Source organism: Agelaius tricolor, unplaced genomic scaffold (genome assembly GCF_023055355.1).
Source record: "Agelaius tricolor isolate 1412-34295 unplaced genomic scaffold, bAgeTri1.0.p SCAF_19, whole genome shotgun sequence".
In the NCBI taxonomy this organism is placed as follows: Eukaryota; Metazoa; Chordata; class Aves; order Passeriformes; family Icteridae; genus Agelaius; species Agelaius tricolor.
The window spans coordinates 4,611,943-4,636,289 of NW_027269279.1; the positions used below are offsets into that span (position 1 = coordinate 4,611,943).

Genomic DNA, 24,347 nt, shown 5'->3' on the forward strand with positions numbered 1-24,347 from the left:
GTATTTTTAATAATAAAAAAAACAAAACACCCACCCCTAAGGGAAAAGCTTAAGCCACTAAAAATGGTTAACAGTTAAGTTTTTAATAGCTGTGATGACATAACCACCAAAGCTTACCACAACCAGGGACTTCACAGCATGGGAAAACCCCCTTACTTTCCAGTGATCTGGAAAATAAGTCTTGTGTTCTGGAGCTGAGCAACAAGACCCTCACAAGTCACACTCAGGATGCTGTAGCCCAATGTGGGCAGTAGCATGTGGGCTGAATGCTTCTGCTTTCTTAAACTTCCTCCACTTCTTTCAGGCTGTGCTCCAGGATGGTGTCTTGTCCTTGGAACTTAAAATAGCCACGAAACAACTTTCTCTGAAGCACCAGGGGAAACCAGTAGCTGTCATCTGGCCACATGCAATGGAAGGGCACCTCGTCCAGCTGAAACCACTGGGGCCGCATTTCTGGTGGCAGAAAACAAAAGAAACTCTGCATGGGCCTGCTCATGGATTGTTGCTGCCTGCACTGTGAATGTTGGTCAACAAGCAGCCTCCCTCTGCAGCCCAGCTGCCTTCCTTCTGGGAGGCATTTCAGAGTGAATAGTTCTCCATTTCCCAAGGGCAATGCTGTCTCAGAAGAGCATGCACCTCCTTTTCCCCAGACCAGCCACCTACCCTCACTTTCTGTTGGCTCTCCATGAAAGTGATCTGCACGGAAAATGTGAACGTCCATGAGTTCAGAGTTGCCCACAAATTCAAATGTGATCTGACCCATCTTCTGCAAGGTGTCCACAGTCAGTCCACTCTCCTCCAGGAGCTCCCTCCACAAGAAAAAGACATCTTACATGAAACTGAGCATTAGGAGGACAAAAATTGAGTCATTAGCTTTACTCACACATTTAAAACCCTTTCAGTGAACCAAAGGTGAAAGCTCTTATAGTACAGCAGAGCAGGGTTCTGACCTGCACCAAGCCACAAAGCTACAACACCACACTGGAGCCTGGCCAGGTGGGATTGTGTGTTATTTCAGGCTCCTGAGCCTGGCAGGAAAACAGTCTATGTTGCAAGGGGAAGATTCAGGAAAATGGAACATTTAGTAGAATTCAGTCCTTGCAACATGCAGCTCTTCTCTGAGGTAAGGGAGAAGTGGGGATGTGAAGTCATCTGACTATAGCTGGGTGTGGCTTCAGAACTCCAAGATACACGTCATTTAGACAGGCAAAAAGCTTTGCCAACTTCAAGCTGAACCTCTTAGAATTGTGGAGAAGCAGGTCATGAATACCAGAAGGAACATCTATACCTGCTACACAATCAGCTGCTTCTGAGGCAAACTGAAGCTTAGTTAAATTACACACTCCATAACACCATTTGCATACAGAAGGTTGAGAATTCCGGTTCCCATTCAAATGCAGTGTGAAAAACACAAAGCACTTGTGCAAACTTTGCCTTTCTGCTCCTTGGAAGCACATTGAGCATAACCAGAGGCCAAAAGGCAAGACTTTTTAAGAGCACTTGGAGAGCAGTGCCAGCTCTTTTCCACGCACCACCATGCACAGCTACTTGAAGCACATTCAATTGTTTCCTCTCTTTATGCTCTGTGCTCAGAGATTTTTTTATTTTACCTCCCTCTAACAGAAGCAGCATGGCTTGAAGTTAGTCATGGTTTTTCTAATGTACAAAAATAAGGAATACTCTGAAACTGTGTGTCTTTAGTTATAGTTAATAATTAATGTAGTTGCCTATTTGGCAGGAACAACAATTTTAAAATGTAATGGAAATTATTTCAAGGCTCCAGCTTTCTTTGGCATTGGTTTCATGGATCCCATCTTTCAAAATAATACTTCAAATTAATGTCTTGGCTAATTTTAGTTTATCTTCTGAGAAGCTATCTATGTCTAAAATAGAGGCAGTTTTCCAGCAATGACTCTAAAAGCCTCCTTTTACAGGCACTGATAATTGAACAACAAAGCACAACACTGCTATAGTTCTCCAGGCAATTTATCCATCAGCTGCTTGGCTCTGTCTGTAGCAAGTGGAAACATTACATGTGGCAAACTAGAAATAACTCATTTATTAAATGCTCCCCTTACAAGCTGTGCCACTAAGGACCTGCCCAGGTGCTCACAGGAATGTGCTGTACACAGCAGAAGATGGAAATCTTGCTGGTGCTGGGAACTTTTGTTCATGTTTTGGCTTAATATTTAACTACCTGTGCTGAGACTTCACACCTGCTGCCTCTGCCAACCCAACTGAGAGCGAGCAACACGGAACCACAACCTCAGACCTCAACTGCCAGTGCAGAGTGGAAGTGGTACAAGGGGAGTTTGATCTGCAGTGTGTGGTGCTTCCTGCAGCAGAGCTGTGCCCCGAGGCAGCACTGCACCAGTGGTGCTCCAGCCAGCAAGGTGGCCAGTGTGTCCAGCTGCTCCTGGCTCTGGGGACAGCTTCCTGCCCAGCTGACCTCAGCAGGAACTGGCTGTGTCATTCTGGACTAAACTGCAGCTGAAGGGATGGGGACAGTCCCCAGCAGCAGGTGCTGGCTGTGCTGTGGCACGTTGCATTTGGATTGAGGGAAATTTTAGCGCTTGACATCTTGTGTGAACAGAGGTTCTGGTGCCAAACTCGGGGCCAGCACAGGTAAACACACCAAGGAAATCAAATGCTACATTAAACCATTAGATTACCCCACAGCCGGTGGCAGGTAAGTCTAGCAAATGTTAAGTGACAAAACTTGTGTCCCTCCCTCCACTCAGAGATGATAAATCACACAAAAAGCCATGATGAAATGTCAGGTACATTAGGGCCATGTGCTGCTGGGAGCACATCTGCACAGAGACCCTGCTGTCCCTGGGCCCAGCTCACCACAGAGCCCGGGCAGTTGTGCTGGCACAGCTGAGGAGGCTGTTGAGGGCAGAGGCTGTTGGGAACCAGCTGAGCACACCATGACTGATCTTCCTGCAGGTGCAAGGGCAGCTCTGGGCACGTTATCAGAAACTGAGGAGATGGCAAAGCATGGCTTTGTAACAGCAACATTCATGTAAAGAACAAGGTACCTAATTTTTAGAGGAATTTAGCAATTTAGCTGTGATTTGCTACTTCATTTTAATGACCAGATAGATGAAAGAACTACAAGAAATCAGTACTAAAGGGTTCAGAAATTACACTCTGCCTTTTTACTGATGAAATTCAATTCCACAACTCAGCATTAGCACTTAAAAATGTCACACCATACGATCAAATAATAAGCAGTTTGGCTAATTATTTAAATTCAATTAGCTGTAATTCTGCTATATAGTCAAAATTAAACCCTGCACCCCTCTGAAGATTGCAAGAACCTCTAGCCACCACTCAGACTCATTCTCAGTTTAGATTAGAGTCCAGGAGATGGGAGGGAGGACAGGAAGCTCCAGTTGCTCACAGACTGGATGAGTTTAAGATATGCAGGTGACAAAGGCGATGATTGTTTCTCTTGTGCAGAGAAACAATCCTGTTTCTCTGTACATGTGGATGATCCCTAATCACCTGCAGAGCAGGTGTTCAGAGCTGGGTCAGGTAACACGAGGGTGTCACTGACCAGATGAGCTGTGGTACCTCCACCTGCAGCCCCCTGCCGATGGTCCAACACCTCCACTTGTGCCCCCATACCTGTCCCCGTGGCGCCGGCCCGGCCCTCACCTGCGGGCAGCCTCCTCGATGCTCTCCCCGGGCTGCACCTTCCCCCCGAAGCCGTTCCACAGCCCGGCGCCGAACCCGCGCTTCTTCATGCCCAGGAGGACGCGGGACGGCTGCACCACCAGGACGAGGGTGAAGAGTCTGGAGGTGTGCATGGCTCCTGGCTGAGGGAAGAGGCGGACACGCTGTGCCGAGGGTTCCCGGCCTCCTTCCGAGGGGACCTGGGGGTGCACAGAGCCCCGAACACCCAGCAGCCCTCCTCAGTGCCCGGTCCCCAAACTCTGGTCCCCCAACACCGACCTCTCTAACGCTCCCGCTGACCCTCGCTCTCCGGCCACCTCAGCACCCCCTTCCCAAAGTTTGATCCCCCATTCCCAAATCCTTGTTTCCCCAAACTCCCCCCTGAGAATCCTGACCACCTTTAACACCCTCTCCCAGCATCCCTGACTCCCAGCACCCCTTCCCCAAATCCTCGATCCCCTCCGCAAACCCCCGTCCCGCCAGATTCTCCGACCACCTTCAACATCCCTTCCCCGAATCCCTGAGCCCCGAGAAACTCCTCCCCAAATCTCCGATCCGCTCTCCCTAAATCTTTATTCCTCCTAAACTCCCTCCCCGAATCCCTTATCACCCTCAACATCCCCTCCCCGAATCCTTGACTCCCAGCGCCCCTTCCCCAGATCGTTGATCCCCTATCCCAGTCCCTGACCCCCCTGCACTCCCATCCCCGTCCCCGCGCACCTCAGCCCCGCACTCGCGGCTTTCCCGCCCGCCTCGGTGTCACCCTCGGCCGCGGCCCGTCCCGGCTCTTCCCGCGCCGCCGCCGCCCCGCCCGCGGCCGCCGTGAGGGGAGGCGGGACAGGGCGGGCCGAGGCGGCCATGGCGGGCGCGGGCGGAGCTGTCATTGCCGGGGGCAGGTGCGTGGCGGGGCCGCTGAGGCGATCCCGGCGCCCACGAGGGCGATGGTGGGGTGCCGCTAGTGCCGGTTCCTGGAGATTCCCTCGGGAATGGGTTAATGGGCGTTTGGGTGCCGCCCGGGCAGGGGCCGTGCCTCTTGGTTGCTCTGCCAGGCTTGCGGGAGCTCGGGCATCGCTCCGTTCCTCTGAGCGGCTCACGGAGGCCACCGGCCCCGCTGAGGCAGCTCAGGAGTGCTGGGGTCACTCTGCTATGTCGTGTCCTTAAAACACCTGAGCAGAAGCGAGAGTGGGATCGTTTTCCCCCCTTAGCTCAGGATAGCACGTGAGGACTCATCCAAAGTCTGACCCTGCTGTTGTGATAGGAACTGATAAATAAAGGTGCCAGAAATCTCAAATTTTGGGGGCTTCTTTTTAGAATCACAGAATGGTTGGGTTGGAAGGGACCTCTGGAGACCATCTAGCCCAATGGAACTGGTGACACAGGAACATGTCCAGCTGTATTGAGAATGTCTCCGGACAGGGAGACTCCACAACCTCCGTGGCTGCATGCAGTGGCTGGAATTAATAAAGACTTTTAAAATACAGAGTGGGTGGTTATTTACTAACTGGTTGACTTGTCTCTCTTCCTGGCTTTGAATGAGCAGATGCCTGCACACCACGGTGAAGTTTCTGAGGAAAACTGGAACTGAGCAGAGGTGGTTGGAGCGGCACTTGAAGGATCCCTTTGTCAAGGCATCGAAGCAGCAGCAGTACCGGTGCCGAAGTGCCTTCAAGTTGCTGGAAATTGATGACAAGCTCTGCGTTCTTCGTCCAGGATTTTCTGTTCTTGACTGTGGAGCAGCACCTGGTGCTTGGAGCCAGGTTGCTGTAGAGAGGGTCAATGCCTTAGGTACTGGTAAGTGCAATTTTTTGGCAGGCAAGATGGAGATGGTACTCCTCTTGAAGATCTGTGAAATACTATGGAATCTAAATCGAAATACTATGAAATCAAGGAAACATTATGATAGTAATCATGTGGGAAGGGGACATGGGTACTGGCAAGTGCTAGAGTCACTGATAAAAACATGAAAGGGTGAGCCTAGTAAATCTTCATGTAGAGAGATTGTGTTTATGAAATAGAACATACCATGTGGCACTGGTGATCTGATTAGCTGTTATGGGGAAGATCCCTTCACCCAGTTCTGAAATTGGTGTGACCTCTAGCAATTACCTTGGCTTATTTGAAATATTATTCCCTTCTCAAAAATGGAAGCAACTGCTTTGCATGGTTTATATGGGTGAAGCCATTGATATTTACAAAGTGAGGTGTTACCATCTGCACCATTATCCAGGATTTCTGGACTGTCAGCCTTGTAAGAGCAGCAGAAAACGAAGAAAAATCCTCCTTGTTTATCCAAAGTAGCTGAGTTTTTATGTCTTGAATGGCTGAGCTTATGGCAAACCCTCCATCCAGATGCACCAGCAAACTGCCAGGGGACGAGAAGGCAGCTGTGGCAGGGGGTGGTTGTGTCTGCTGGCACAGAGCTCGTGCACGTGCAGGGTTTTGCAGCCACTCTGAGTGTTCCCTGTGTCATTCATCCTTACAGATGCTGCTCTCCGCACTGGCTTCGTGCTTGGCGTTGACCTGCTGCGGATTTCTCCCCTGGAAGGAGCAGTTTTCCTGTCAGAGACTGACATGGCAGAGCCCAGCACGCTGAGGGCCATCCAGAGCCTGCTTCCCTCAGGGAAGGCAGATGTCATCCTGAGTGACATGGCCCCCAACGCCACGGGCATTAAAGAGCTGGATCATCAGAAGCTGATCAGGCTGTGTTTAGGCCTTCTGGATATAGCCCAAAGCATTTTAAAGCCAAAAGGAACGATGCTCTGTAAATTCTGGGATGGATCTGAGGCCCGCCTGCTGCAAAACAGACTGAAGGAGCAGTTCCAGGATGTGAGAACTATAAAGCCTCAGGCCAGCAGGAAGGACTCTGCGGAATCTTATTACTTGGCCAGGCTGTACAGAGGGAAATGAAAGTCATGAGCTGCAAGATTCTTTGACATTGGTTGGAAATCTCAGTTTAGTGGGTGTTTAAAGGAAAATCCCACCATTAAGGCCTTGGGGAAGTTTGCTACTCTTCAAGTCCACCAGGCTTTTCAAATACTTGTGGACAAAATGGTTGGGAATGGAGAGGAATAATCTGAAAGGCAACCTCTGGGGCTGGAGTAATGGAAATGAAAATAAAATGTTGATTATATGAGTTTTTAATGCTTGCCTGAAAACCATTGCACTGTTAATGCTGTCATACATGACGCTGACCATAAAGGTGATTGTTGGAATGTGAGGGAACAGCAAAGGGGAGTTTGAGCCAACTCAGTGCCTTTTAGAAAATATTTCTGGGCACATCAGGATGTGCATCCTCATGCAGGTTGTGTAACACAGCCATGTGAGAGGCACAGCTGCCTTGGAAATGTTCAGCCCTATGGCTCTGCTGCCTCTCCTGCAGACTCAGGTTATATTTAGGAATTGCTGCTTCCTGGCACTCATAAATCCAGTCAGTGGCAGTGGGATAGGGTCATGGCCATGCCGATCATCTCCCCAGTGCTTTTTAGGTGTGGCCAGTGGTGTTTCTCAGGCAAAAACACAAGGTGTTCCTAAGATCCCAGCAGGGAGAATGACTGAATTGCCGGAAATCTGTTAGCACAAATAAATTCAGCTGCTGCCTTATCTGAAAGTGACAAATTTTATATTAAATACTGCTTTTCTCAGGCTGACTGTGGCATGAATTATACCAGAGGCTGGTTTAAGACTCCGAGGCCTTTCTCATATCATCAGCAGCTCATTTGGGGCAGCTGAATGGATCGGTGCCGGGGCAGGAGGGCGCGGGGCGGGCTCCGAGCTCAGCCCACCGTGTCGGGCATTACGGTACCGCGGGCAGTGCTGCGCGCATAATGCCGCACTTACGGCTGCCGGCGCCGCCGTTCTCGCGAGAGGTGGGCGCGGAGTTCCCGCGAGATCCCGTGGCCGGGGCGAGGAGGGAGATCCAAGCGGGGCGCGCGGCGGTGAGCGCTGAGCGAGGGACGGGGGCAGAGGGGAGAGAAGGAGGGCAAGGGGAGAGAAGGAGGGCTCCGACCGCGCCCGTCCCACCCCGCTCTTCCCCTGGCGGAGTCGTGCGGGTGAACCCTTCGGTGCCCGGAGCTGCCCCGTGCCCGCCGCTGTCGCTCTCGGTGTTCGCTGCGTGCCCCGGGGCAGCCTTGGCCTAAAGCGGACCGGGTCCCACACCTGTGTCGCCTTAATTGTTAGTAGGTTTGAGAAAGGGCTTGCTGGAGCTACCTGCCGGCAGGTGCGTTTGGTATCCAGCGCTCAGTTTGGGTTTAGGCAGATCTGTTGCTTCTGCGCCGCTCTTACGCCGCCTGCTCGTGGTGCTGCGAATGCAAACGGTAACTGCGGAGCGACCCCGGGGATGCAGGAGGCAGCCCCAGGGCTCTGTGTGTGCCACAAGCCATGTGGATGTTGGGGCTGCTTTTCCTGGTCCTGGACCTTTTCTGGTGTTTCTGGGGATTTATAGAGTATGCAGTCACTGGAGGGACTCACCTAAGGCTTCCTGAAATATCCAGGGAAACCTTGCAGGCTTTTCTGAGCACCACGCTTGATTCATCTAGTTAGTGTTCTAGTTAATCCCTTTCTGAATTGGAAGGAAGAGCTACATCTTATTATATGAATGATGAGATGCACTTTCACTTTACAAATGATCAATGGACTTGGGAAGACTTCTTGTTGGAAATTAGAGTTCAAAGTGCTTCTGGGAAACCAGAAACAAGTTGTGTAGCAGGAAGGGTTTGCTGCTACTGTGGAGTTAGTTCTGCTCCCATCAGCTTCAAAAACTGGGGGGAAGAACAATGAATTTGGTTTGGTCAGAGAGAAGAGGTTGTCTTGACTCTTTTTCTCATTTCAGAGAAAATTACAACTTCAGCCTGGGTGGGGTTATGTTTTCTGTGGATCCCAGCAGTGATTTGCAGGTTGATTTTTACCCTGAAAATTGGAAGACTTCGTGTTTAGCATTTCCTCAGGACAATGATGCATTCCTCTTTAGCAGAGCATCTTGCTCTGAGTGTTTTGATGATGATTTTCTGTGCATTTCCAGAGCCATGGAGGACTTGGAAAATAATACCACTGTGTTCTCCACCCTGAGATCCCTCAACAACTTCATTTCACAGCGTATGGAGGGGGTGTCTGGGCTGGCTACACCAGGATCAACTCAGAGCTCCTTACAGATGCAGTACCAGCAGAGAATGCAGGTGAGGAATCCTCATCTTGGTGATGCCTGCAGTATCACTTCAGTGTGGTTGTGTGCTCCTTTTGATTCCTGGAGCTGGGAATTTCATTCAGTTCTGACCATTCTTTCTGAAGTTGACATTCTGAAATTGACACAAACAAATAAAGGAAGCTTTCTGTCACCATTCTGGAATCTTTCCCAGAATATATTTAATTTTTTTTACAGTGGCAGACAGGTTTATTTCTGTTTTGTAAAAGTTTAAGAAAGGTCCTTTGAATTTATTCCCTGCTAGTTATATCTGTGTACCAGCTCAGGAAATAAAATTGTGAGTTGTTTTTATATTGCTGAACAAAGGAGCTTGGTATCTTAACATTTTTCTAGTAAGACACTTTGTTACCTTTTTTCAGGATTTAAAGGCTTCTTAGCCTGGACACATCCAGGAGACTTGCATTGAGCTGTGGCTTTGATATGCAAACCAGTTGTGCTTTCTTATTCACCTGGGTTATTTACTTTTTTTTCCTCTTAGCTGCTTCAGGCTCATAAAGCATAAAGTAAATTGGCATCTTAGATCCCAGGGACTGTTTATTAGGCTGGAATGAAGTTTCTCTATTCTGTACCTTAATATAATTTCTATTTCAGCCTCTAAGTAAAAAATGAGATTGCTTCTTTTTAATGTAAATCTGCTTTGCATTTGGAATGTTGACAAAAACTCAATCTTTTTCTGTCTGTGCTACATCTCTGGTGACAGCAGTAGTTGCAGGAGGCTCTCTCTGGTTAGAGTCTCCACTGGCTGTGTGTTGGATGTACATCACCAGGGTGTGAGCAGTTCTGTTAGTATTGTCTGTGCTCTCAGGTAATTTGAATGAAAAAATGAAGGGTAATGTTGTAGAGCTCATGGAAAAATGTGTTATTTTGCTCAGCAGTTACTTTTATTGGGAGTATGATCTGTGCTTCTTAGGCTTGGGGAGTTCATAATTAGGTTTTTAGATAGAGAAGTAGATTTTGTCAGGCTACATGTAGAGATTGAGAAATTCTGACTTAAAAACCAGGAATTAGTTTATTTCCAATTCACCTTGGTTTGATGTGGGTTTCTGGGCACGGTGTTGAACTCTGAGTTTCCCCATCTACAGCTGGTGTGAGAAGTACCACAAATGTGGTGATAGTTTGTAAAATGGCAAATTAATATTAGCTGAGCAATACAGGGCATGATGATACTGTTGTGCTGTTAATGGTGTGCAATTTTTCACACATGAACTGGCCAGCTGGAGGAGCAGGCTGGGCAGATCCACTCCAAATCCCAGCTGCTGCAGGTGGAACGGGAGAAGATGCAGATGGAGCTGAGCCACAAACGAGCTCGCATCGAGCTGGAGAAGGCAGCCAATACCAATGCCAGGAACTATGAGGTGAGTGGGATGTTTGCTCATGGCTTGGCAGCATTGGCCTAAGCCAGAGCACATTTACATCAGTGGTTTGGTTCAGGGATGTGCATTGGTTTGCAGTGGTCTGTCTCTTTTTGGAGTGAAACTGAACTGAAAGGTGCACTCCAGCAGCAAGCCTGGTGTTCTCTGACTGCTAATGGACACTGTCTTCAGAGCAGGACTTCAGTGAATCTGGAATGCATTTACTGCAGGTGTGGGTGTCAAGTTGCCAGCACCAATGCACTACAAGAACTGCTCTGCAGGTCCTCTCTCAGTGCACTGCACTAACTTGCCAATGTGCACAAGAGTGTGAACCTGAAGCCTTGTTAGGTTCACAGACTGCTGATCTGCTCACTGGATTCTGTTAGCTTAGCCCTGAAGTTGTCACGGGTAGCAGTAACAAAAGGGATTTGTTATATGTTTCTCCCAGAAGTATTTAATAATTTTTCTCCTAGAGGGTTTAAAGTTCTGCTGGCACAATTGCCAGCATTTGGTTTGTGTGACTGTAATTAATTGGAATGGCAGCAGTTCCAGCCATGCAGTGTCACGCAAGAGAGCCTGCACTGATAAAACAGTGAGCCTCACTCAGGGACTAATAGCTTTTATTGGGTTCTGCTTTTCTGCCCACATATGTTTGCTTAACGACATTACTGAAATAAGCTGTGGATCAGTGGCTTTTGTAGCATAATAAAAGTCTGCTGTGTGGCTGATTATTGAAAAAGAAATCTGTAAAAAATAATAACTATGTTTTGTTGTATTTTATGAGGGTGACAGATTTAGTGTGTGGTTGTGAAATAGGGAGTCAGTGACTAAATTCCTCCTTCCTCTGAAGGAAGGTGATGTGGGATTAGGCCAGGAAGAGTTCAAACTGGAATGTAGCTGAGTCAGTCACAGAAACCCTTGAAATACTGGTACAAAAAAAGGGAGCAGCATTAATCCAGCACTGTGGTAATTACCCTGCTCAGATTCTGTGTTTTTCTGAGTCATGTGGATAAAGGTTTTAGGAACCTCACATTGCTTTGCATAATCCTTGCTTACTATGCAAATCCGTGTCTCCAGTTGCTTTGATTAGCAAAGCAATTTACTATGCATTTTTTCAATAAGTATTGATGAATTTGTGGTAGGAGTAAATTGAAATGGTATATGAAAGGTTGTCAGACTGCAAGAGTATTTATTGTGTTAGTTAATAATATTTTCTTTTAAATGGCCTCAATTCCAGAAGTTGCAGAGGGAAGTTTGTCTTATTAACCCAGCTGTTGAGGGCTGAGTTTCTGAAAGTCAATTTGCTGTGTGTGGGTCAGCTTTAAATTGGAGATTGAATGTTTTCATCTTTAATCTGCTAGGGAGTGTGCAATGGAGTCTGTGGAGCCACATCTGTATTTCATAGTCATGTCTTAGTGAAAGAGATTTTGAAAACGTGGTCTCTTAATTTTCCAGCTCCATTTCCCTGGGTAATTCCTTGGGTAATTCCATTGAGTTACTGCTAATAAATTTTTGTCCTTGCTAGGTTAAAACTGTGGTCTGAGTAACTTTGCTTCATGATAAAGCAATTACCATTGGTGATCACAGTAATGAGGAATGAGGACAAAAGAAGGAAAAATGGCTTCACCTTTCTGCTGCTTTCTTTTTAAATCTCTCTGTGTTTTTTCCCTTGGCCAGCGAGAGGCCGACCGTAACCAGGAGCTGCTCACACGTATCAAGCAGTACCAGGAAAGGGAAACAGAGGCTGAAAATAAACTGAAAGAGCAAATGGAGATGAACAAATCTTACAAGAAGAGCATGGAGACAATGAGTAAGAAGCTGCAAGAGAAGGAGAGCAAATTAGCTGAAGCTAATGAAGTAAGAACAGAGTAATTTTTAATTCATTCGTAGCTTCAGGTGACTTTGCAGTTCTTGTGACTTGATAATGCCCTTTTTGATTTAAAATAACTGGAACATTGTGTTCATCACCTGGAAATGAATAAACCCTGGTGGTGTGTGTCTTTTCTGTGAAAGTTTAGAATCAAACCAAGCCCAGATATAAGAGAGCAGGTCAGAAGGGAAGGAGATTTCTTAGACAAGGTGATACAGAGAAGGAGGAAAAAAAGTGTGATGGAACATCCAGCATCTGGGTTCAGAAGTGTGAAGAAAAGAACAGTAATGGAGGAGATAGAAAGGAACAGTAACATAGGAGATAGTATGGGAAAATTCAGGGAGGTCAGGCAGGCTCAAGCAGAGTGGATGATACCAACATTATGTACCAAGTGTGTCATCTTGAAGTGTCTTAAATACCTGTGCATTCTACTGCAGAATGAATACTTGGGTAACAGTTTTGGTATATTTGGATGCCCAGACCATCCTCTCAACCCTCAGCCTCCTCAAATATCATTATAGTTAAGTTCAGCTGTTTAATTTGTAACTTTCCCATACCAGCTGTTGATCAGCAATCACTAAGTCCTTAAGCCCTGCTCCTGCCTTGGTGTCACTGGAAATGTAGCAGTGTGATAAAGCAGGTAAACAGATTTAATGTTCCAGTTATCAGTGATTAAAACCAGGGGAGAGTGAAACTAAACCCACCTAAAAAATGTGTGCTGCAGTTCTGTGTCTGTGTTCTTTTCTTCCTATCAGTATCAAGATGAGAACTCTACCTGTCTCTCTGTCTAGAAGATACAATGCATATGTGATGTTTTGAGATATTTCTCTTTTTCTCTGTTACAGGGAGCTGAGTAATGGCTATTGGAAACAAACCTGTGAGCTTTTATTTAGAGTTAATATATTTAGAAAAAAACATCACCTAACTTTAAAGTTTGATATTTTTTCATGCCAGTTTGAGGTCACCCATTTAAGAGATAATGCAAATGACAATCTGGATGGCAAATTAAAGTTCAAAATTATTTTCTCTTTTATTTGTTTGCAGTAGGTTTGCAGGTCTGAAGGTTTGCAGGAGTGTGGGTTTGTTTCTAAGATTGTGTTAGTAGTAGTTAGTTTTTTAGTTGGATATTATTTCTGTCATCATCCATAATATCTGGCTTGGAAAGTCACAGCCTTGTGTGTTTATGCTTTTTTTTTTTCCCATTAATTCAGACAATCACTGTATTAAAAGGAAAAATATCAGAGCTGCAATGGAATATAATGAACCAAGAGATGCAGATGACAAGCCAAGACTCTCAGAAGCAGGAACTGATGGAGCAGCTGGATGTTGAAAAAAAGTAAGCAGGGGATGAATGACTGTAGGGAGAAAAAGGCAAACAGAACTTCAGTCTTGTGCAGCTGTCATCACTCAGAAAACTTTCAACCGTGTTTGATTTCTGCTCTTCAAAGGGCCTCTTTGATCTGGGTGTGCAGGTTATAGCTATTGTTTGAACCAACTCTGAGGTGCAATTTTAATTGTACCTTAAGGAAAAAACCCCACAAACTTGAGCTTTAAATCTCAGTGATGTTTCGTGTTTTCAGTGGAGAGTTACCAGAAGGCACGTGGGTGGGAAAGGCTGATCTGAACTTTATGGACTAAAGAGAGCAGTAATATGAAACCTTAATTCATAGTGGAGGGGTAATTGAAAGTTAGGAGTGTTTTTTCTTGCTTGCTAACTTCAGCTCTTCAATTTCTAAGTTGTGAAATTTTGTTTATTCTGAGTATATATTTGTTGTTCTTAGAGTTAAGTGGCTTGATTTTTTTGTATTTTTCTCAAGATGCTTCTTTTAATTAAAATGAATGGATATTTTTGTCTCTAAATACAAGGGATCTTGATATGAGTGTGAGATTGAAAGAGCAAATGTTATATAAGAGTAGCATTTACCTTGTTAGTGCTGTTTGACTCTGTTGGTCAGAGACTTCTGAAGGTGGGTTATTTGTGGTACCTGAATTCTGGGTGCTCAAGTGCCTCTTGTGTCTTCATCTGACAGGAAATGGCAGGAGGCAAGTCAGCAAATCCAGACACTGCAAGCAAGCCAGTCCTTACTGACAGAATATGAACAGAAGATTAAGGTAAGAAACTTTGTGACCTATATAGCTTTAGATTTTAATTCCTTCAGTGGAAGAGCAGAACACTGCTTTTTAAAAAACTGGCTGTTGCAGATGTAAAAGGTTAATTTGTTATGTAAGTACCTGAGTTGGTTGCTAGCAAGAGTTGAGCTTGGGTGGACCAGGCTATCCACAATTAGCTGTAACATGACACTTTGTTGTATCAATTGATTGAAAAAAGCATCCTTTCTCTATAGATAGGTGATTTATATCCTTAAGCAGTGCTCTGTAGGAATGCTTTTTTTGGTCTTGTGCCACAGCACAAATTTGCTCTGCAAAAGCCTGCTTCTAGATTGATCTTTTTTCAAATGGTGTGTGATGAGCTACAGTTATTTTCTGCTTCCCAGAAAATCCTTCCTCTGCAGTTGTGTTTAGAAAGTGCAATTACTTGTAAAGCTTTCAAAACTACACTATCTTAAACATCAGTGTAGAGATGCTTTTTGTGCTTCCAAATGAGCACATAGGTTGGTGGGAGTGTATCCTTTTCATTTATCTTGTTTTCCTGGCAGAGGCAGATGTTGGAGAGTTACTTTGGTTTGAGCAGTGCTGACAGTGGCACTGCCTTGCTGTGAAAGCAACCTGATGGCCAGCAAGGGGAGACTTTCTCCATGGAAATGAAAAGATGGAAAACAGGATATAAGTCTGCAACACAACCCTAAATAATTTGGGTTTTTAATGGAAAATGCCCCAACATTTACCATAATATTGAAATGCACATTAGTGTTTCTTTCTGTACCTAATTCTTGCAGGCCATTCAAATGGTTCCCGCTTTGTTGGTGGAGGGATGGAGGACAAGAAAATCACAGATTTGGTTCAGTTTATAGAAGATCATTTTAATGAGTAACTGAGGGTTTTTTTTGTTGTGAATTTGGATTGAGCAGGTGTAGAGAGAAGAGACCAGCCCAGGTGTTTAAAGTGCAACAAGAGTCATCCCTGCTTTGAGCATGGATTGGACCACATGACCTCCTGAGTTCCCTTCCAACTTCATCCAGTCCTTGATTTGAGCTTAAAAGGTACAAAGCAGAAATGGCTCTTACAAATTCCAACTTACTCATTGCTGTCCTGTTCTCATCCCTTGTTTTCCAGGATCTGGAGCAGAAGCTGTCCCAGCAGGAACAGGATGCTATAATTGTCAAGAACATGAAGGCAGAACTGGCTCGTTTCCCAAAAATGGAGCGTGAATTGCGCCAGCTCAGGGAGGAAAACGCCTACTTCAGGTGAAGGAAGGGCTCAGGTGTTGAGGGTTGTGTTCTTCTGTACATGCTCCAGCTGCACTGTCTGTCCTTTACATCCCTCTTTAGGGTTTCCACATGGGAAAGCTCAGAAGGAAGTATTTAATACAAATACTGCTTATGAATTGAGCAGTGTCATGGTGCTTACTAGATGAGAGGATCTGAGGAATCTTCTTGCACACAGGAGCCTCACAGAATGTGACTTCATTGTTCTGGGTGGTGATTTTGGATTGTTAGAACAAAATTCAATGTTTAAATGTAATGATGAACTCCATACAGACTGGGGAAAGAATTTCCTGTAGGGGAAAGAGGCAGCTGAACATTCCTTTAAGAAGTGGTTTTGCTTAGCTATTGTTAACACTGTTTTAAAGGCCTGTTGTTCCAGCATAATGTTTAGAAAGTGTCTTGTTTAAATTTCTAAACTCTGATACAGCCATTGGGTATGGTAGGCATTCTGGATTGTCAAAGTGGCAATCAGTTTGAAAAATTAAATTAAATATAATGTGAAATAAATTGCCTTAAAGTTTTGGGTGTTTGTTGTTATTGTTATTTGTCTTTTTAAAAAATTACACAAGTCATCTTGCCAGCTTTTTTTTTTTTTTAATTAAGTAGTTTTCCTAGGTTTTGGTCTTGTAATTATTTCATTATAATTTTTAATTGGTAGTCTTGGAATTTTTTCTCATGCTTTTTCTTCTACACTGGAACATACCAACAGATTAAAGGTCATTTGCTTTTGTACAGATATATTTCACCCTTGTACACCTCTATTGAAGTAAAACCAAGCAGTGCTCCAAAGCCCAGGTCTGTACAGCTTGCTGTGTTCCAGTCAGACTGAAAAGCTGAGTTTGGAGTCTTTTGTTACCCTTGTTTTGACAAATAGTAAAGCAGACACAAAGCTTCAGCTTGTTTGGGCATAATTAGGATGGTATTTAGAGTATAAAAAATTAATTTCAATAAAACTGTATTTTTTTGGTAGCAGTGGCTTTGCTGTGAAGGTTATAGAAGTGAGTCAGTTGAATGTCATGCTTCCCATGGGATTCCTGTATATCAGAAAGTTTGTGAAAGGGAATTGCCTTGCATGCATCTCTAGTAACTCTCTCTTCATCACAGGGAAATGAAAGAAAACAATGGTTTGCTTAAAGAGGAGGTGGAAGGTCTCCAAAGAAAGCTGGAACGCTATGAGAAAGTCCAAGCACAGCTCGTGACTGTGGAATTGGAAAATGAGGTGAGGAGCTGTGAACATCTGGTGGATGAACAGGACAGGAGTTTCCTCTATTGCCTGGTCTGACTTTTAGGCTCTTCCTCTATTGTGTTACTTAAGATATGATATCTCCTTTAGTTAATGGACTCAAACCAGCCATTCCCAAACTGGAAAGTCACCATGTGGGGAGTCATGGCAAGGAAGGGGTAAAAGGCAAAAAGGATATTTACTGTTCAGCTGGAGATTTTGTGTACAGAATAATCTCACCATAGTGTCTATTTTAGCCTTGATGTGTCTCTGTTACCTTTCTTCTGCTGGAAAGGCTTTTTCTGGCATCAAGCTCTATCCAGACATGGTGGTGTCAAACATGTGTGTGAAGAACCTTGGTACCCAGGGCTGCAGAATGACAAACCCAAAGTGCTGGATAAGATCAGGAAATCCACAGGAGGAGAAGGAATGACACTGACTTTGCATGGAGGATTATGAGAAAACTCTGGTTTTGACTTTTCTAACAGCTCTGGTGAGCTGTTAGAACACGTGTCTATGTCTAACTCTACTTTTAATCTCCACTTTAGAAACTTCTGGGAAAATTACAAAGCTGGGAGAAACTGGATCAGAGCACTGGCTTAAATATCAGGTATGTGCTCACAGCTCTGGAGAGAAGTAAGACTTTTAAGCCCTTTCCTCTTAATCTTCTGACTGATCTCTTAAGTGTGTTGGCCATGCTTTCTTTCTGTCCCTTCTTCATGTACATTCATTATATAGTACATTTCATTATATATGAGAAGAAAATAAGATAACACAATTTTTAAAGTAACTTTGAAATCTAAGAAATGTGTTTCACCAAGTAACCTTGAGTAATGTCTTTGAGGCTGGGGATCAATTTTGAATTCTTGAAACTTTTTGTGTATAGCCGCATTTTTATTTAGTTAAGAGATTCCACATGCTTAATAAGTGAATTTCTAAGAATTTTAGATGTCCAGAGAAGAGAATGTGTGCTAGTTGTGGCAAACTATTGTAAACATATTTCCCATGAAATCTGGATATCAAAATTAGCTGCTAGATCATGTTGTGACTTTCTTTCCCTAAAGCAGCTGAAGAAATGTTGTTATTTTAGTTATTTTGTCAAAGCCACTCCCCAGTTGTGTTTTCTTACACCAGCTGGTCTGTGTGCTGGTACTCAACAGCTCCTCCTGACATCTGGAGCAGTGAACCAGATTTTTTAAGGTCCCTGTGTATGTGGTATAAAAAGGAGCTGGAAATAGTGGAATTTCTGATAATTTTCTGTGTATATATGAGTCTTATATGTGCCATATTTCAACACTTTTATTTTCTCTAAATATTTACAGTGCTATTACATGAGAAAAGGAGATGCTTCTTTGTAAATAATTGATAAGAGGATTGATCACTTTTCACACTGGGTCAAAGCTGAAAACATGAGCAGCAGAACCTCATCTTGCCAGTTGTTTCTCCATTCCATTCATTCCACATACCCAGCCACAGAGCTGTGTCTGCACACTGCTGGGGTTGTTTGGAAATGCACAGATGGTTTCTACACATCTGTGCTTCATGTGAAAGATACTTGTGTTCCCACTTGGGAAAGCTCCCTTAATTTCCTCAGTGTTTTCTGTTTAATGAGGATAACGAACCTTTTCCTGAGGCCTGCTGGTAGGTAGCAAGCTTGAGGTTCTCTCCTGCATCTGCTGGGGATCCATACATTTAGATGAAGATGGAATTATGCTAAGTCTCCTATGGTAAGGTATGGACAGAAATTGTAGGGATCCTTTTCACAAAAGCTTTTGGAGTAAAAGCTTTTTACTTACCTCAAGCTGTTAAAGGTTTAACGAGGTAATTTCACAGTGGGAGAGAAATGGAACCAAGTGATTCTGCCTGTTGAAGTCTAATAACTCCTTCATTTAAAATCAGAATATTCACTGTGAAGTGCTAGTTTTGTGATTGGGCCATATTGTTTAGTGCTATTAATGGCACCTTCTACAGAAAGGGGAATTGCTCTTGACAAAGATCATCTTTTCATGTAATTGGAGCAAGTGGGACTGGATGATTTCCCCCTCCCTCCCTTATTGTTCTTTTTCTTTTCTTGCTCAGACTTCTTACAGCATGAATTACATTAATTTTTGTGAAGGTGATGAAGATGGTGAGAGATCATTGTCCTGGTTGGATCCTGGAAAATGCTGTTGGTGAAAGTTTGAGAAGAGTTAATTGCCCATCTCATAGTAGAAAAGAAATGGGAACAAGTTGGCTGATTGTCCCAAAGAGCCAGAGGAATGTTCTGTTTGCTAATAACTAGATAAGAAAGGGGAAGAGGGAATAAATTAGGATTTCTCATCTTTTCTTATCGGGTTCTTCATTGGTACAGAGGATATAAGGGAAGTGCATGCAGTGTGTGGCGTTTTAGCAGAGGATGATTTTTCATTTCCTCCAGCACTTCCACAGGGCTTGTTCAGTGTCTGCTCTCAGTGGTTTCTGTTCACTGATTGCCTGCTCCCAGCAGGCTTTTTGTCAGATTGGCTTATGATCAGCCCTTGCAGTGTAATTTTATGTAATAATACTTGGGAAGGAGGTGCAGCTTTCAGGAGTGTAGTAGTAATCCAACTGTTTTTAGTACTGGTCTCTTTCTGGTGACAATGGAAGAGTGTTTATAATGCTTCACCTTGTGGGGGGAAAACAAGTTCATTAACAGTTGACTCTGGCTAATCTTCTGTTTGCTCGTTCTGGATTCCACTTGTAAGCTCCTGGGCTTTCTCTCTCTTCATAAACAGTGGAAACCAAGACAGCTGTGGCTCTATAGCAAAATATCCCTGTGCTGTGCAGTAGATAAATAAGAAAATAGGACTCATCATATGTGCTATATATGGTTCGTGTGTACACATTATAAATCTGTGTCCTCTTTCTTGTGTTCAGTTATATATCCTTTGGATTTCTTGAGCTTCTTTCTGCCTACCTTGCCAGTATAGTTGGCTCTGGTTTTTATTGTGGATCTAGGTCTTTTTTGTGTGTTACTGTTATGCTGCCAGGGATTTTCATACATTTGTCATGTGTTGCTCTGACTTGATACTTCTGCTGCAGAATTGGTTTCAGCTGTAAAGGCATAAAAACCACAAAAGTTAAATTCTTGCTCTGTGAGCAGAAAGTCTTATTTATTTTGGAGTGCACTGTCCTATAGAAGGATATTTATACACAGCTTTTTTAGGACTTTTATTAGGAAAGGGTTGTGTTGAGAAAGCAAACTTCTTAAACTCTGTCTCTCCAGGATGTGCTGATGTAGTTTATAGTTCTTCAAAATCAAGTACTTGAGTAATTGCATTGTTGACCATCTTCACTGACAAACCATGTTAATTGTGACACACTCGGTTGTTTTTTCTGCATTGAACTATTAGCTTAGAGATGTTTTCCAGGCAGTTCCTCTACTGCCAATTAACAGTTAATCTATTTTAACAGAAAAATACTTGGGGCTGGATTTGGGTGAGAGCCGTGGCTTTATTTGGGTGACAAAGCTCAGAGCTCCCACGAGATGGCGCCCGCTCTCCTGCAGGGGAAGGACCGGGCTGGCTGCAGCCTGGGGTTCAGCCCGGTGTGAATCCATCAGCCTTGGGAAGGGGCAGCTGCGCTCAGGAAAGCTCCTGATTGCTGCCGGCAGAACTTTTAAACTCCCTTTCATGCTCCCTGCATCCACTCACCGTCTCCCTGCCCGGTACTCCGGGCTGTACCTTGGTATGAAAATGGCTTGTGCAGGTTTCTCTAATGGAATACAAAGCTGTTTCTCTAGCAGACTTTGTAAACTTCATGTTTACACCATGTATTCTTAATTTTGTGTTGTTTCATAGGAGTTCTTCACAGCCTGGTTCTTTTCTCCCCACCCCAAGCCTTCGAATTGCATTTTCAGAGCAGTGCTGTTGTTGTTCTGCCTTTCCCTTCTGCAGCATTTAGAGGATGCCCAAATAAAAAATGAGGGTGCTTGTTCTGTGAGCTATTAATCTAAATAAGCCTCTTTTGCTGCTGTTTGTCTGTGTTTGGTTGATATTGTTTTTGTCCTCTAATGAATTTAGCAACTGATTTGCTATCCATAAATAGATATACCCTGGAGTACTGAATGATGGAAAAAGATGTGCATCAGGTATTTGTTAAAGCTGAGGCAGTAACTCAGATACTGAAGGTACTGATAGCCACTGATAGCAGCTGACAAGGTTTAAATTTGTCTTTGTGTTATTCCATAAGTGGCAGAAGATTGCAAGCTTTGAAAGGTTGGAGTTTGGCTGAAGAGTCATACAAGTGGGTGAAGGCTGCCAGGTGGATCACAAACAACAGCTTCAGAGGAATTTTAGTCCAAGCTTTTTTTCTTTTTTGAGGTAATAAAAAGTAGTGTGTGATACAGGGTTTGTTTTTTTTCCTATATTGATTCGTGGTTTTTTTAATGGAAGTAATGAGTATAAAGTTTTTACAGATTCATCTGCTGGGTTCAAAGATCTTTGTATACACAGCAGAGTTATTTTATATTGGTGGTCAAATATATTGATCATGGCCTATTTAAGTCAGTGTTTCTTTTTTGGAGCACTGTTTTCTTTTCCAGTGGTACTGTCAGCTCAGGCTTGGTGTTCATGTGTAGGAAAAAACAAAAGATTTTGTTCATACAACTTTTCAGAATAATTTTGGCTTTTTCCACAGTAAGGATCTCAGTTGTCCTTTTCTGATGGGCCATGGAATACAGTGTGGAAATTAGAGGTGGAGCTGATGTATCAGAAAGAGAAGAGTGCTTGGACTCTTGTGTGGAGCTCAGACACTCTGCTCATGGGCTTGGGTGTTCTGAGTCACATCCCACTGCAGTTCTTGTGTCAGGCAGGTCCTGGCCCCCTGTGCTGGTGGGGTGAGGCTGACCCAGAGACGCTTGGGGTTCCCTGGGTTTGGGGAGTGCCCACAGAGCCCTCTGGGGTGAGTGCAGGTGGCTGCAGCAGTGCCATCTCCTGGAGCTGGTGTGCCTGTCTGGGGAGCTCACTGGCCAGGCCAGGCCTGCCAAGGGAATGCAGTTTGGCAGAATTTGGGCCAGTGGTGGAGCTGCCAGCTGCAGACAGCAGACACTGAGCTGCTGACCTGTCGCCTCGAGCCAAAGAAGTGAACCTGGGAATGCTGACCTGGTTTTCTTTCTGAAACATCTGTGAGCTGGCTGCCTGACAAATCTTGGGGACTAACTTCCTGCAGTGTCTGAGACCAATTAAGAGAGGAGATAGTGTGAATGTGTATGCATTTCCTCTCTAAGAAAGGGTTTAATTAAGTGGCAAGCATCTCTATTTAGTACAGTGGTTTGCACAGTTGTAGTTCATAATTACCCAGGTGCTACACTCAGTACGGGAAGTCCTTCTATGCACATTCTGCTTTGGGAGCTGGGGGAAGGGAGGGAAGAGGGAAAGGGAATCGGATTTCTTGATTCTGCATTTAGTGGTGGATTAGTGCTCTTTTTTTTCAGTGAATAGAAGAAAAAGGAGAATATTTGAGTTCTCTACTTTCCTTTTTGAATCTTGATTAACTATGCTTAGCTACTGTGCACTCTCTTCCATCCAAGGCATTGAATATCTTTGCAGTAGTGAATGAGGCTCATAATCTTTTCCTTTCTCACAAGATAGTAATTTGTCTTTCTCTGAATGTCCATTATGAGTAAGTAGTTACTGGTTAAAAAAAAATCTGTTGACAGATATACAAAGTAGTGCATGTTGAAATAATTTGAATTACTCATGTTACTCTGGATACTTAATTAACTGCAGCCAATCAAGACAAGACTGAGGGTTATTGTTGCTGGTTCCAGTAATGCCATAATTCTGGCATGATCATTCCATAGTGGAGCAAATATTTTTATGAGATAGCCTATTGTAGCCCTGTGGTCTTTTGTCACCAAGCAAGAAATCAGTCTAATTAAAAGCATTTGGTGCTGGCTGCCCCCTGTAACTGTACCACTGCCCTGAACTACAATGCTAATTTCTCTCTTCGGGAGGGTGAGGAGTTTGGTTTGTCTGGGTTGGCCACTGGTGGCCCCCAGCTTTATAGCTGTGTCCTTAATTGGAAGAGAAAATTAGGATTAGCATAGTATGAGGATATTGATGCTTCATGTTCTATGTCTTAGTTTTTCATAAATAGTTGTAATTTATGATCTGTGAACAGACTGAAATTTGCATGACTGCTGTTTACAAGATTCCCAGTGTAAAACAAACTGTCTCCTCACAGTGGGAATTCCCAGGGTACCCAGTAGGGAGATAAATGCTGTGTAGGGGGAACAAGTAATTAAAAACCACCACAAACAAGCACCAAAAACCCAAACAACCAAAAAGCACTGTGCTTGCTAGAGAAACTTTTATAGTTATGAGGTCTCAGCTTACCTCATGGATGGGCTATCTGCTGTTGTCCTGTACAAGCACAGTACTGCATTTTACTGTTACTTTTTTGCCTTCTACTGAAGGTGAAGATTTGGGAAATACTAAAGAATTCACTCTCTGAAGAGGGCCACAGTATGCAGGTTGCTAATATTTCCCAAAATCCCTCAGAATAGGGCTTTCTCTTGGCTTCTGCACAGGAATTAATACTGACTGAATTTCCCTTGCATTGTTCTGCCAGGATGAGTTAGTCCCAGTTTAGAGCAGCTCTGCCATTCCTGTCTCATCTGGGGCTTCTGACTCCAGTGTCTGTCTTAAAATATTCTATTCCTACCTGGTACCTTCAGGTTCTGTGAACTCTGCAGCTGAAAGAGTTGTCCTTGCAGAGCAAAAAAGCAGTCTGGAATGGGAAACAGCAATCCCATTCCTGATCTGTTCCCTCATCAGGTCCCCTGTGTTGGTGCATAAATAGTTGTGCTGTTCCAAAGCAGGGCAGGGGATGTGGAAGGGATGATGAGGGTAATCATTGTGTTTATATAGAAATATAGAAATAAAGGCTACGTGCTCAGTATTTGTAGGGCTTGGCATGTGTGAAAGATGAAAACACTGCCTCAGCAGCTTCTTGAGGGGGAAGTGCCTGAACAGTTCCAAAGGGCATCTTTGGCTTTAGAGTGAGTTACAAGTGTAAAGAAAAAACTACTTGTGGTTTTCTTACACTAATTGTGCATGTGCTGAAGCCACCAATTTTTACATAGAGAAGTCATGGAGGAAGCTGTCACCTGTTGAATGTGACATGCAGCATATGCTGGAGTATTGCTCTAAGCTCTTTTGTTCTTCATTATTCTGTTCTCTTGTTTTAAAATGTACATTATTCCTCACTTTCCACGCTGCCTTAGGTTTTAGCTTTCCATGACAGAACTCTTACTGTGCCTCACGGGGGGAAAATGCTTCTTTGTCATCTCAATTCTGAAGCTCCAGGCTTCAGAGCAGTCAGATGCAGTTTTGGGAGGCTTCAGTTCATGTTTGGGTGTTGGGAGGAATGCATTTCAATGTGATGCTTGGAAGTGGATGTCAAATCTGTGCTTTAACCAGAGTTTAGTTTTCTCCCATTGCCTTGGGGTTTATCCACTTAGTTTAATAAAGCAACCACTTTTCATAGGTATCTTTAAGTGTTGTTAGTTCTGTGTTTTACAGTTCTTCACTGAAAGGCTGGGCAAAACTTCCTGCCAGACTTTCCTATCTGATACTAATTTTCTCCAAAGAATGCTGTACTTATCTCTGATGTTCAA

General features: G+C 44.1%; 3 protein-coding genes across 5 annotated transcripts in view; 2 read left to right on the forward strand and 1 right to left on the reverse strand.

Annotated features, from left to right (window-relative positions):
• Window positions 1–67: 67 nt before the first annotated feature.
• On the reverse strand, window positions 68–4,516 carry NUDT1 (nudix hydrolase 1). 2 transcript variants are annotated; one of them, XM_071443958.1, is made up of 4 exons: window positions 4,402–4,516; window positions 3,664–3,824; window positions 664–809; window positions 68–453 (listed from the first exon to the last, which is right to left on the reverse strand). In XM_071443958.1, the coding sequence occupies exons 2-4, from the start codon at window positions 3,813–3,815 to the stop codon at window positions 281–283; spliced, it is 471 nt and encodes a 156-aa protein (XP_071300059.1). In that variant the 5' UTR covers window positions 3,816–3,824; window positions 4,402–4,516; the 3' UTR covers window positions 68–280. The 2 variants fall into 2 exon arrangements, with proteins under 2 accessions (XP_071300059.1, XP_071300060.1); XM_071443959.1 differs by having other exon boundaries at window positions 3,664–3,820; window positions 4,402–4,495.
• Window positions 4,517–4,520: 4 nt separating this feature from the next.
• Window positions 4,521–6,822, forward strand: MRM2 (mitochondrial rRNA methyltransferase 2). Its single transcript, XM_071443957.1, has 3 exons — window positions 4,521–4,577; window positions 5,222–5,472; window positions 6,164–6,822. Exons 1-3 carry the CDS (start codon window positions 4,540–4,542, stop codon window positions 6,586–6,588), a joined length of 714 nt encoding a protein of 237 aa, XP_071300058.1. The 5' UTR covers window positions 4,521–4,539; the 3' UTR covers window positions 6,589–6,822.
• Window positions 6,823–7,558: 736 nt separating this feature from the next.
• Window positions 7,559–24,347, forward strand: part of MAD1L1 (mitotic arrest deficient 1 like 1) — a 349,550-nt gene continuing 332,761 nt past the window's right edge. The window contains exons 1-9 of one of the 2 annotated variants that reach the window (XM_071443960.1): window positions 7,559–7,616; window positions 8,699–8,852; window positions 10,093–10,233; window positions 11,908–12,087; window positions 13,312–13,436; window positions 14,131–14,212; window positions 15,335–15,465; window positions 16,591–16,705; window positions 17,257–17,318. In XM_071443960.1, coding sequence (XP_071300061.1) covers window positions 8,703–8,852; window positions 10,093–10,233; window positions 11,908–12,087; window positions 13,312–13,436; window positions 14,131–14,212; window positions 15,335–15,465; window positions 16,591–16,705; window positions 17,257–17,318 — 986 coding nt within the window. In that variant the 5' untranslated portion in view covers window positions 7,559–7,616; window positions 8,699–8,702. Of the gene's footprint in view, window positions 7,617–7,670; window positions 7,898–8,698; window positions 8,853–10,092; window positions 10,234–11,907; window positions 12,088–13,311; window positions 13,437–14,130; window positions 14,213–15,334; window positions 15,466–16,590; window positions 16,706–17,256; window positions 17,319–24,347 lie in introns of those variants that run through there. The other variant, XM_071443961.1, reaches the window with a different exon arrangement.